Consider the following 14,020-nt stretch of genomic DNA (forward strand, 5'->3'; position numbering starts at 1 on the left):
CTACTTGGTAAAACGTGTTTTTATTCAAAATTCATCAAAAATTTTTTTCTACCAAACTTCTACTATAGAACAAATTACATGAAATTTCATCTCTATTTTACAACAAATACCCTTAAAATATTTTTAAGAACTTTCTACCTACTACAGTAAAAGATCTAACATTACACAATTTTAATTCTTGTATTGATTGTTTAAAAACATCAACCAACATTGTATAACCATTATTTTTTGTAGTTTTGAGCAGCCAATATAGTTCTTGTCTTCAGTACTTACGTAGTATGACTGTTCAGTTTCAATAAACTTCTCTCACTTTTCAAGTTGTAAGGAATAAATCATACTATAACCATAAACAGATTTAGTTCTTAACTTGTGAAAATGCATATGTACACAATTCTTCCTCAGATTTTCACACTATTCTTACTATTTTAGTTGCATGTAATACTTAAAAATACTGAAACGTTGGTAAACTATTTCATACGAATATTTATATTTTCAAATGTACAAAATGCCTTACACTAGACATAACTTTGACAATGTCTGTAATGAAAGTCCTCCAACTTGAAGAAAACAAACTTTACAACAATATTTTTAAACCTGTTTGACAGTTAGTTTGTGTAAAATAATATATACATTTGTTTGAAGATCAAATACCACATACAAGTCTGGGAAAGTTCTTAAGCACCAGATTTTTAGTTGCTTGAGACTACCTAAGGAAACTATTATTCACACAAATCTCAAAATATGATGGTTAAAACAAGAAAATTAACAACAAAGTGATGCAGTAGTATCTAAATTTAAGTTTACATTAAAATGCAAAATATGAACTTCCAACAATTTTTTTTCTCTTCAAAATCAAGTTATCTAGCTTATCTAATTTCAGTTATACATACATCAAAATAAAGATGTGAACTACTGCTTGTAATCCACAGCATCATAAAACTTCAATTTTTTTTAAGCTTATTTATTCTTGGGTATAATCAACATATGCCTACTTCACATATATTTTCTAGACCTTCTTCGAATTTCTCTGAACATGATCAAAATTACTTAAATGTTTCTTCCCAAGTAAAAAGAAACAAAAAAAAATGTAATTGTATCCAATTCATAGTGTTCCTCCTATTCAATTTTAAAATCAAATACATTGGTCTACACAATGTAATTGTTTAGGTAAAGTAAATGGGGATAGAAACAATTTTATCTGTAAAAACAAGAACAAATATGGTATTAGTTGAAATTGTATTTACATATTTGCACTTCTTGCAGGCTGAACAATTTTTGTTAACTTTGTGAAACTGTTTTCAAGTAAAGATTTTTTTTTTTTTTGTGCAAGGGAAAATGTGCACTTTAATATTTGAACTTCTACAGATAACACCTGTAATTACTTGAATGGTTAAATTTTCAAGTCTGATTTAAGATTAACAACTCTATTTTAAAAACAAAGAATAAAGATGACATAAACAAGAATTTATTTGCTAAAGTAATAAATAATTTCATCTGACCTAAAAAAAAATGTGAAGTGACTACTGTGTTAACATTTGTATCAGTTCATCTACATAAATAAATATTTAAAAGTTCTTTGTTGTGGCTGCTGATACTAATGAGTTTTCTTGACAACTATCTAATACATTAAATTTGGAAGATGATAGATACTATTATGTATCCCAACAGTAACCTTCCACTTGCTACAGTATAAGGTGGCTGATGCACATATATATGTGCATCTTGAAGTTATTGCTAACTTTCCCAATCCTAATTATCACAGTTACTGCTTATTCTTGACAAATAAATAAATAATCAAACATAAGCAGCCATTTACATTTAATAACACGTTTGTTTCAAATAAATAATTCCACAAATTAACTAAATCATTAATTTGAAAATTAATTACCATCACAAAAATAATGGATTAGTTAAGCTCCAGTTAAAACAAACAAACAATGTTCTTTAAGTGAAAATTCTGAGATCAAAAACATAAGGAAATAGTAATAAAAAATGACATAACCAAACAATTCTGAATTGGGGAAGACTGTAAGAAACATTACTTTCTTTTCCTTCCATTTTGAATGTGCTCCATTTACTGTTAAACAGTAACAGACAACACACACATTGCAAACACATGAATGTAGTGTCACAAATACATCATTAGTTTTTCACATCTGTTAAAATAGCATTGGTTACACTTGTGAAATCATAAAATGTTTTGTTGGCAAACTAACTTGGCATAATTTATCTGGCTCAAGTGAATCTAAATTCAGGTGGGGAGAACTTGTGTTGCTAATTTGGGAGACAGAGCAGCTTAAATTACTACAAATTAGTTGCGTTAGCCTATAATACGACCACAATTCTATGAAGAATCAGTATCTCACAATAGTGAAAATATGTAAATGGTATGCTAATGCATGTGTGTGTGTACTTACACAAATTATATTGAAATGATGGTGATTTAATTATTATTCATGAATGTTGTGAATGGCTACAAAAATTTAATGTTCAAAAGGCAGTAAATTAAGATGAATCTCTGTATTAAATAATTATTCACAAAAATTGCTAAAAGTCATTATTCACAAAAATGTACAAATTTTGCACTTTAATACGTTCTGAGTAACAGTTTAAACCATGTAAGTTTATAACAAATCAGGATTTATATCTACATAAAATTAACACCTAGAACAGCTTGTATTCTGTAATACCAAATAGACAAGATTTCTTAAGGTTAGCCTAAGCTATTTTTAATGTGAATAAAAACTAAGTAACATAGGTGTTTAGCTAATACAGGTAATAATATCAGTGTCTGCACATAAGTACATTTTTACTTATTGATAATTTAATACAATGTTCTTAAAACTTGAAACAAGCCTGTGCCACACTATAAAAATTGGATTGAGCAGAAATGTTTTAATTCAGATGTAAAAGAAAGTTGTGTTAATACTAGCTTCATACTTGCTTTCACAAGGCATTCAAGGATCTACATTTACATTTCATTTTCAGCCTTTCTCACAACACACAAGTTAGATGACTCTATTATGATACTACATTTTCATGTTATGGGTATGCTCCATTCATTCTTTGGAAATAATTATTCTAGTGGACACTTACTGTGCTTTGCTAACATACAAAGGGCAATAACTTGAATAAGTTTAAATGTCAATATCCAAATACAAATTTACCTAAATAAGGTAACTTAAACAAAATACCCACTTTTTCTACTCAGAAAAAGTTCATGCTTCAAATGATTTTGTATAACAAGACTTAAAAATAACAACTTAGGCAAACTTAGTAAGTTATTTAAACAATAAGTAATTTGTTATTAATACCAATAGGTGAACAACAACAAAAATATTATTTCAGGTTACAAGTGCATCTTAATACTTTTTTCTCTTATGAAGAGAATAACATTAACTGTCAGTTCCAATCACTGAACTAACAAGAATTTTCCCACAGTGGCACAGTTGTATGTCTTTAGACTTACATTGCTATAAACTGGGTTGCAATACCTGTGGTGGGCAAAAAACAGATATCTCAGTGTGTAATGCTGTGCTTTATTACAAACAATTATTTTAGGTAAAAATCAAATACTGATGAAATAAATCAAAATAGGATAAGTAATGATCTGCTAATGAATATATAGTGATATATAAAAGAATGTAAATCCACTTAATACTATTAGAACAGTTTCTGTTCAACATGTAGTTGATCTATAACTACAAAATATTGCTCTTTGTCATCACAGAAACAAAATGGGAAGACTAAAGTGGTAAAACCTATAAATAAGTGTATTTTTCAAATATCTATTTTTGCAATAAATTTTCATCATGAAAGAATTTCTTTGAAATGTTTACTTGTTCATCACAACCATGTGATAATAGTTATTGCAAAAAAATTGAAAATATCAATTAATAATATTATAATAATATTATAACAGTTGTAACATAAAGTAATTATATTATTTTGTTCATGAAGACTTGTACAACTTATATCTTCACAGTTTCTAAGGGATCAGGACATCAAAAATAAATTTGACACTAACAAATTCATGCATAAAACCAACATTAATCAATTCACATTAGTCACAAAAATATATAAAACAAGCTGTCAGTGGCAAAATTCCACATATGACACAAATTAGGAATAAATTTTTATGTATATTTACCCTTAAATCAAAGCCCACTGTTTAACTGACAAACACATCTTTAGTATAATTGTTATCACATGCACAACAAAATTCATATATATTTGATGTTGTTATTGTAAAAACTGAGCCTCAAAATTAAAATTATTACCACAGTGAGTCCATATTACATGTGAACTCACAAAAACACTCAATAACTATTAGCTTTACCAGTATCTATAATATTTATGTTTTTTCATTTTTAACAAGGCCTGTTTGAAATCACAAATACATCACACAACTGTATTCTATTTTTCTTTAATGAAAAGAAACTCTCTTGTTACAATCCCAAGTACTTTACACTGATTCCTGGGCTTCAGTATCATTGGAACTTTTGTTATTCACAGGGGAAGGAGTTAGTAATCTTGGAGCACTGAGACTTATTGCTGCTGCCCCCAATGGTGCTGTAACAAGGATGGCCAAAACTGCAATTGTAAGGACCTACACACAATACAGCAGATTCTCTATAAATGTTATATAGTCCAGACTTATCATAAAAACAGTTAACATCACATTTCATTTGGTGTAAAATTTAATCATGGTTAAAATAAACTAGCACATAAACAGTGCATATCAACAAAATCTTGGACTATTACTAATGGAATCAAGAAGCTCTTAGCCTGCAAAATTTGGTTAATTGCTTTTCATTACACACTATTAAGATAATTTACGTAGCAAAAATGTTTGCAATACTTCACAGAAAATTATGTTGGCATAACTGACCTCCAAAAAATGCAATTTACACTTCCCAATTATCAATTTTGCAGGTAACAAGAACCAATTTTAGGATTTTACACTGCACATTGCTAATTTATCCAGATTCACACTGAGTAGAATGTTTTCAGTGAAGTTTATCTTACAATTTATTTTTCTTATGATTGTAACTGATTTCTTATTAAAATTTGGCATGAGCAAACTCAAGAGTAGAAAGAAGTGAACAAATTAACAGTAATTACACTAAATTACCATGCACTAAAACAGGCATAAAATATAAATCATATATATATATGTTGATATACCTTAATACCAAATGCTTCCATTTCAGGACCAGCTTTAGTATTCCTAGCATAGTCAAGAGCTACAGGACCAAAAGCAGCCTAAAAGACAAAAATCATTACTGAAAAATAATATTACTTTTACTGTCATAGTCACAGTTTGAAACTATCTTTACCAAGATCACAAGTGTTCTAAGTCATTTTGACTGCAAAATGTTAGATAAGTAATATTTATTTAAAGAACATTCAAGTGGTCTGTATCCATCTAGGCCATGGTATTGTTTCATTTATCTCATCAATTATAAATATATTACCATCAGTTATAAAACATTTGTTAAATACATGGATTTTGAGTACCTTTTGATATTGATTTAAATACTTTATATTAGGGCTTTTTTATATCTGTATGAGATTTTTTTCTCAAGTCATAAAGAAAGTGCCCTCATCTTATGAAGTAGCTTGCAAAGAACATTTTTCTCATCAACATATATCAAAAATGCACAGAATAATTTAGTAGCAACTGTTTTTATAATACCTCTCTGTAGAAGTCTTAAGAAAAAGTACTTTTAGTTAATAACATACAAAACAAATATGTATGTTAATATACTGGAAATTTCAGCAAAGTATCCTATACTTCAAAAGAACATCTGGATCTGAAATATACTTCCAATTAGAATATAAAAATAAAATTTGTAATTAAATCTACATAAGCAAACTACAAGGAGTTTATTGTCATTAAGACCATTATAAGTTTAATTCTTACCTGGACTGTGGCTTTTGGTAACCATGCTAAAGCTACAAAAAATTGTTCCGAGATGCTAAGATTGGCTTTGAAAACTACCAAAAAGGTCACGACCATACGTATAAAAAGCCCAATACCTAATGCAGCAAGTCCCAAACCTAAAATAATAACAATAATCTTAGCGATTATGGCATAAACACAGCTAAAAGACAGATATCCAAGATTTATTTTAATATTCAGCTAAAACTGTCAAGTACACAATTCTCTTCACTTAAAACTCACAACAACAATTCTTTCTGTTTTAGAACACTAAAAGATAACAATAAGTACTGATTACATTATAATGAAAGCCTTATCAGGAAAATATAGTTTCTACATTGAAACTATTCCAATGAAATCCCCTTAATTACCAAATAAGACTCTTATCAACTTGCTCCTTTCAAAAAAATATTTTTATCAACAAGATCAAACTGTTTGTTCACTCAATTAAAAAATACTCTAAAAATCCAATATGAAAGATAGTTTTAATAAATTGAGAATACTCAGATTACAACATAAAATCTGAGTATTTATGACCTGAAACATAAAAAAAAAATTGTGTTATGTATATATGAGTCATATTCACCACTTTTTGGTCCCATTACTTCAGATTTCTACTTGCTATTTGTACACCAAACAATTCTCTTATGTACTTACCAAATTTGCTCTATAAAGTAAAAAAAAAAATTATTTTATAGTCCAATTAGGTGGTAAAGCTTATTTTTAAATAGCTTTGCATACTCAGTAAAGGTCATTAGTTTGTTTTTCATCTCAAAATAAGAAATCTAAAAACAAGAGAACACCATGGATTTCCAAGGATAATTGTCCTGAATATGTAACCCAAAATGTATGCACCATAGATAAATAAAAACAAACTCTCTCTCTCTGTCACTAATGGTCAGAAAAAAAAAAAAAAAGACAACGATGACTCATTTTTCAACTACATAATAGGAGTAGAAGCAGGCACTGAAAATGAATACCCTCAGATAATGGAATGTAAAAAAAAGCTACAAAGATATCCAAATGTTGGCTTAGGATATAACACTGCAATGAGAACATGAAAATATCAGAAGACAGCACTGAGAGAGGTATCACTCAGTTAGAAAAAATAAAACAGCTTAAGTTATATTGGGCACTCATAGGCAATCAGAGAAACTGACATGGAGTGCTTGAACAAAATAACCAGTGCAGAAATTGTCTGAAGCTTATCACCCTTATATGATCTCTTCTGAGTAGTGATGAAACCTGGAAGAACTGTAAAGTGGAATACAGACTTTTAGAAATAAAGTACAAACCATATTAGATCACTTAAAAATTGTGCATTAACAAAGATCTTGCTGTATTTTAAGCCTTTAAAAAATTACATTGGACAAAAGAAGTAAACTGTACTATTTCTTGGACCTAATCCATTCATGAACAAGATGCAAAGAACATGCAAGTGACTTCTATACAGTAAAAGGTGTGGAAACAATTATAAAATAATGGTTAAAACAAAACCACAGACAGCTTTTTAAGACATGTTAGAAACTAAATAGGTATTTTCATAAACATTTAATAATAACTTTGTTGTAACAGTAAAAAATATAGCGAATCTTCACCTAATAATACTTAAAACTATTATATGTAATAATATTTTAAAAATACAGAGAGAGAGAGACTGTAAAAAATGTCAGGACCAAGTGAAACCTTATACCATAATTACAATATTGGTAAACAGTATGATAGTGGTATTAGTATTCTTAAGAAATAATGATGTATAGTTAAAAATATATATATGGATATTAGCAGGCTCTTTAAAATTATTAAAATGATAATGAAAGAAGGAAAGAAAATTTTCCATACAAATACACTTTTGAAATTCCTTGCTAGAAAGTAAAAATCATTACCTAATAACCTACATTTAAATAAATTTTCTTCAGACTTCAATGAACCAGTACAATTTAATTAGATTCCTACCTTATACAATGATTTTCTTATTAATCATCTGGTTGCTACAAGAAGGCTAAAGTACAAGTTTTAGGGCAAATTAAAACTTGTCCTTTTCATATAACTACATTAATTACTCAAACACAAATTAGAAAGTTATTACTTGGATTCTATTCAATAAATTAGAAGAAACGTGTTAAAAAACACTTTCAAATTTTATAATCAATACATTAAACATGACTATTACAATATATATATTTGGGGGGGGGGCAAAGCCACATTAAACCATCTACTGTACCCACTGCAGGAAATCAAACCACAGATTTTAGTGTTGTGATTTTGTAAACTTACCACTGTCCCACTAGGGAATGCTATTACTAGAACCATAAATAGCTTTCAAGTGTTTAATTACATATATATAAATAAAAATACAATACTTCAATTCCAAAAATTTTAATGAGACAACTTTGAATAAAAAGAATAGCAACCAAATCACTTTAACGAAAAACTGTAAAAAAACACATAAAAAACAACTATGTATAAAGTTATTAGCAACACTCCAGAAAAACTGTCAGTCAAATAAAATATGATGTATTTAAATCCATATTGTTGGGAACTCATAGCTTTAACTTTAGCACTATATCAGCAATTTGACATGTTTTCTATACACAAAATACAGTTTTCATTAACATTGTTGGATTTTACTGCCATCAGTTTGACAAACAATTTTTATTTCAGTAACTTCTGTTGTAACCACTATTCTTCTTTCTTTTACTGGTAAATTCTAGTAAATTACATAAATACAGTTTGCATAGTGAGTAAATGTTTCAACCATTTTTAGTACATTGTACTGCACATTAAACACAAACACAAATTCTTAGTTTAGTGAAACACTCAGTTTTACTGATTTCTGTAGAAAAATGTATAGATTAGGAGTAGCTACATTATGTGCTTTAAATATATTAAGAATTACATTAGGAATTGTAAAAAAACACCATGAAAGGACAACGTATCTAATTTCTTCACTATATTATTGTAGGGTATATTTGATTGGATAATAACATGGCATGTTGATGTAATGTTTTTGTATTACTTCTGTTTCATATCACTTTAAAGCTCTTTTCTGTATCGTTTATGACATTGATTCCCCAGTTTAGTCTGGCTATCAGCCAATATCTGTTACTCTGAGATCTGTGCTACGTTACTGAACCCAAGAGTGAGCTTGTAAGAAATATATACATTTAACTTCTTAACCAAATGCCACTTGTTTATTACATGTGTGAACCACACAGTCCAGTTTTCATATAGGAATCTGGCAAATGTCAAAAGACACTATTCCAGAGCATACCATCCAGTCTGTTACTTAAAAAGAAAATGTACCATGTACTGACTAAACATACATGAAGTGGGAGGTAATATCAGTGACTCAATATTCAGTGTAACACATTTTAGGACTATATCATGAGTTATACCATATTAGTTTTCAGAAAGTTTATTACATCAAAAGCTTTAGCAAAAATATTTTGAAAACTTACAGGTACTCTGTACTTTTCAACAGAAAAATAGACTTAAGTTGTATATCTTGAGATATACAAATAAATACATATCCAATTATATTTATATTTGGTATGATCAATAATGCAGGTAAACTGTTATTTTTCTTAGTGCTTTATAAAACTGTTAAAAACTATAGAAATATTTACCAACAGTGTTTGCTTCCAACTGTGACACCTGAATTTCTGCCCCAATGAGACCAAAAAGTATAGGCTGGAAAATCTTCCACAAGTAATTAAAAAATGTTCTTACAGGGTTCTAAAAAAATAAAAACAATTAAGCAAATATATCACATAATCACAGTTCTGTGCACCATATTTAATTAAAAAGGTTTTTAATATGAACAAAACCTTTATATACAGTTCTAACATTTTTTCTTACCTTTTTTAGCACATATAATAGTCCACAAGCTAGACAATTCCAATGATAAAAATATACTTAATGTAAGCTGAGAACAGTCAGTAATATGTCCAGTGCCTGAGATATAACCTGTAAAAGTTATGAACAGTTTAACATTTTACTCTTGGACATAGATAAACTAATAAAACACATCCATATATAGTTAATCTTCATTCTGTAAATACAAATATATTCCATCATGTCCAGTTCTAAAGAGGAGTTGTTTGTTTTTTATAATCTACCCTAAACAGACACATATTCATATAAAGATAAGTACATAACTGTGCACATACACACACAGTGAATCAGAAAAGAGGAAGGCCAAGAAAACCAGAACAGGAAGGTTAGGAGTTGACTGATCTAAAAGGAGAAAAGTAGCAAAAGGAATGGTTGAGATAGTGGGAAAGTCCTGTGGAAAAAAACCAAACCAAACAGAAGCCATGTAACATCTGTAGAGGAAACAGGGAATAAAAGAACCTCACTAAATACACATGGGCAAAGAAAGTGAGCCAGATAAATAACAAATATACAAGGAAGAAAGACAAGAATACAGTAAAGAGGAATGCAATAAATCCTAAAACGAGATAACAAAAACATGATGAGATAGAGCAGAAGAAATATAAACAGGTCAAACAGGGAAGAGAATAATCATCAGTAGTGGTCTATCTGAGGCATAAAGAATCACCTAAGAGAAAACCCAGGGTCAGGAGATGGGAATTCAAAAGGATAGAGAGAAAAAAATGAAAACATGAAAATGGAGAACCTGAAAGTAAAATAGAAAGTATGGAGATTAGTCCCCAAGCTTGACAAACAGATATCAAAGACAGAGAATCAAGAAAGGAAAAGGAAGAAAGTCTAGAAATCAGGACTGAGGTAATTACAAACAAGAATGGGATGGAGGTGTATGTGTGTGAGAAAGGAAACAGTATAAATCTCAATTATAAGCAAGGATAAGAAATGGAAAGAATTATGGATCAGGAAGTAAGAAAATGAGACAAAATAAACAATACAGACAAAAAACAAGAAAAAAACATGCCTAACAAAGAAATCCAAAAAGAGAGTGAAATGTTAAGATCCTTTCATGAACAGTAAGACAATCAGGTGAAGGTTGTAGTCCATAATATCACTTCCAACAAAGAAGAAAAAATATGGCTAATATGGAAAAGTATGAGACCCATAAAATAAGTGGAAATCCATAACACTTGAGAAATAGCTGCAACTTATACTGTTAAATATATATTGCAAAATTCCTACCTATTCCCTAAATTCTCAAGTGTAAAAATCAACAGTATATGTTTTACCCATGCACTAGCATTTTGTTGGGTCAACTGAAATTTCTAGAACCTGGCCTAAACGTTAATATACCAAAGCTCAAAGAGACAGTTTGTATTGTTGATTTGCTACAGTTGGTATACTGTATACCTTGAAAGCTGTAACTGTGATTAACACCTATTAATTGGGAAACTACAGATACTTGACCAAGAACCTTTACAGGCTTTAATTAGAATAATAAAAAAAGCCTCAATATCCACATTACAAAAATTGTGACAGTTGCTCTTTAAATCTTGCCTTTTCCTAACTTGTTTATCACTACTCCCAAAAGTATGTACTGTAACATAAACTACTTGTTATAATACAAGCAAAATAATTTTTACAGCCTTCAATTTTTGTAACAGAAACATAAATTAGAAAATTGCATCTGTTTTGCTACACCAACCTGTCACATCCTCTCTTTCCTGAATTCCAATATTTCCCTCTAAGGTTTAATAGTATATTATCCATAACCAATACAAAGCCAGTTTTAATCTATCAAATGATGTATTACATTGTTTTCTGTACACAAAATTGTCTATTTCTCTTTCACTTCAAACTTCATTCCCAAGGGAAATACATCAAGAAGCTTGGCTGAATTTTTAATGGCTCTTATCACATAGTTAGAAAATTAAAAAGTTATGATAGTTTTAGGGCATTATCTGATTTTTACATGTTATTATTCTGTGTTCTTAAGTACAGTGATTATTAAATAAAAGATTAGAGTGGTAGTTCTATTTGTATAGAAAATTAAGATTACGTTTCATCAATACTTTGACAATGAAGAAAAAGAAGGCTGAGGTAAGTACTATATTTCTTCTGTTGCATGTGTATTCTTTATTTGTTGTTGTACAAAGTAACTGAAATAAAAATTTGAAACTTGTTAGGATAGATACAGTTAGATTAAGTAAGATATTTGTGTCTATTTTCTTATAGCAAAGCCACTTCAGGCTATCTGCTGTGTCCACAGAGGGGAATTGAACCTCTGATTTTACTGTTATAAGTTTATAAAATTCATAGACCTACTGCTGTCTCAGTGGGGTACTTAAGTAAGATAAAGAATAATAAAAACTATTCAAGAGGTATACTTGATTGCAGCTCATGCATTAGATAGTTTAATAAGGTAACCTGAGCTATATATTTGCTGTGTGATTTACAGCTTTTGTATCAAGATTACTAGACAGACACACTTCTAAAGATAATAAAACATTACAATTATGTTGGTTGGTTGGTAGATTTAGTGTTTTATGGCACAAAGCAGCTAGGCTATCTGCACTAAACATCTGGTAAAAAGGTAAAATGAAGGTAAATTTAGTAAAATTCATAAAAGGAAATTAAGGTAAAATGAAACAAAGTTAAAAAACAAAACAAACATAAATAGCATAAAACCAATATTTACATCTAGTCTACAATGTTAAGAGAAAAACTACAGTAATAGAAGTCATAAAGGACTTTCTGTAGCATAATTGCAATTATCATAACTCGCCTGGATGACTAACAGGTAAGAACAAAAATCACCATCAGTCACCTGTAGTTGGCTTTTCCAGTCCTGGTTCAAGTTATTTGACATTATGGCCATTTTCAAAACGTAAATTAAGAAAAGTTTTAAAAGACATGTAGCAAAATTTTAATAATAACTCACCAGGATGACTAACGGGTAGTTCAAACAGCAGCATTAGTCACATGAAGTTGGCCTTTCAAGTCCTGGTTTCAAGTTATTTAACATTACAGCCATTTTCTAATTTCAAATCAAACTAGATGGATTGTGGTTCTTAAAAGGGAACCACATTAAAAAAGGTTTAATGTATAAATTAAAAAACTAAAAATTTTACCAAGGTGGACAGTTGTAGAGAGGATTCTGTGTGCAACCACCAAACTGCAACAAACTATAGCAGAGCCGAAAGAGTCACCTGATTTTGAACCATCCATATAAATACGGTTTAAAAGATGGTACTTCCAACCAGGAGTATCTGCTTTTCTCAGATGACTTAAAGAAAGGTTACATTTGGGGACTGTAATAAGCCGTGGTGGGATGGGCTAACCATTGGATTAAGCAATGCTATCCAATGACAGACCCAATTCATCTAACTGCGCCTGGATATGACAGCCAAAAGAAGCAATGGCAGACCGTCTGGTTCTGAAAAAGTATGGCCCACCGAGGAAGGAAGACAGAACTCCAGGTGGGATGCTTTGGTAAGGAACGAAATTTTGAAGCATACAGTAAAGACAGTTGCAAACAGAGGAGGTGCAAAGAAGGTTCATGAGACTATGTACAAGCTCTGAATTGAGGAAGTGCAGAAAGCTCCAGTGCAGAGATGAAGTCCTTGATGATGAATGGAGTCCAGCATCTTTAAAGCCAAGGGTCTGGCATAGTCATAGATCAGTGATTCATAGTTGAGTTTTGATCAAATAAGAGCACGATATATCTTTAACATAGAACATCGATCTGCTCCTCAAGTGGTGGTAGAGAGGATATGGAGGATGTTTAGTGCTCTTGTACGCTTGACTTGTAGCTGCTTGATGTGTGGTATAAAGGTCAGCTTACGGTCAGAGATAACTTTGTCTCAGGGACCACAGGCAGCACAACTTCACTGATACAGAGTTCAGGATCAGGGTGAATGTCCCATTGGCAGCAAAAGTGCATGCAAACAGTTTTAGAGAGAGAAAAAGTAAAGCCGTTTGCTGTGGTCCACTTTAGTAAATGATTGAGGACAGTCTGTAGATGCCGCTCAATATACTTTATGTTTGATGACTGATATGAGATGTGAGAGTTGTCAACATAGAGCCCATTTGTAATAGTGAGAGAGAGTTGTTCAGTGATGGCATTATATTTATACTGAAAAGTGTGACACTCAAAACACAGCCCTGAGGGACTCCAAGTTCCTG

At 30.3% G+C, this 14,020-nt stretch overlaps 1 protein-coding gene across 7 annotated transcripts in view; it reads right to left on the minus strand.

Moving 5' to 3' along the window:
* Positions 1-2: 2 nt before the first annotated feature.
* The window catches only part of LOC143246298 (sodium/hydrogen exchanger 9B2-like), a 57,609-nt gene continuing 43,591 nt past the window's right edge, over positions 3-14,020 (minus strand). For all 7 annotated transcript variants that reach the window (XM_076492775.1, XM_076492773.1, XM_076492779.1 and 4 more), the window contains 4 exons: positions 9,574-9,682; positions 5,927-6,063; positions 5,188-5,265; positions 3-4,609 (listed from right to left, as the gene is read on the minus strand). In XM_076492775.1, coding sequence (XP_076348890.1) covers positions 4,466-4,609; positions 5,188-5,265; positions 5,927-6,063; positions 9,574-9,682 — 468 coding nt within the window. In that variant the 3' untranslated portion in view covers positions 3-4,465. The remainder of the gene's footprint in view (positions 4,610-5,187; positions 5,266-5,926; positions 6,064-9,573; positions 9,683-14,020) is intronic.

The sequence above is a fragment of the Tachypleus tridentatus genome, chromosome 3 (genome assembly GCF_004210375.1).
Source record: "Tachypleus tridentatus isolate NWPU-2018 chromosome 3, ASM421037v1, whole genome shotgun sequence".
In the NCBI taxonomy this organism is placed as follows: domain Eukaryota; kingdom Metazoa; phylum Arthropoda; class Merostomata; order Xiphosura; family Limulidae; genus Tachypleus; species Tachypleus tridentatus.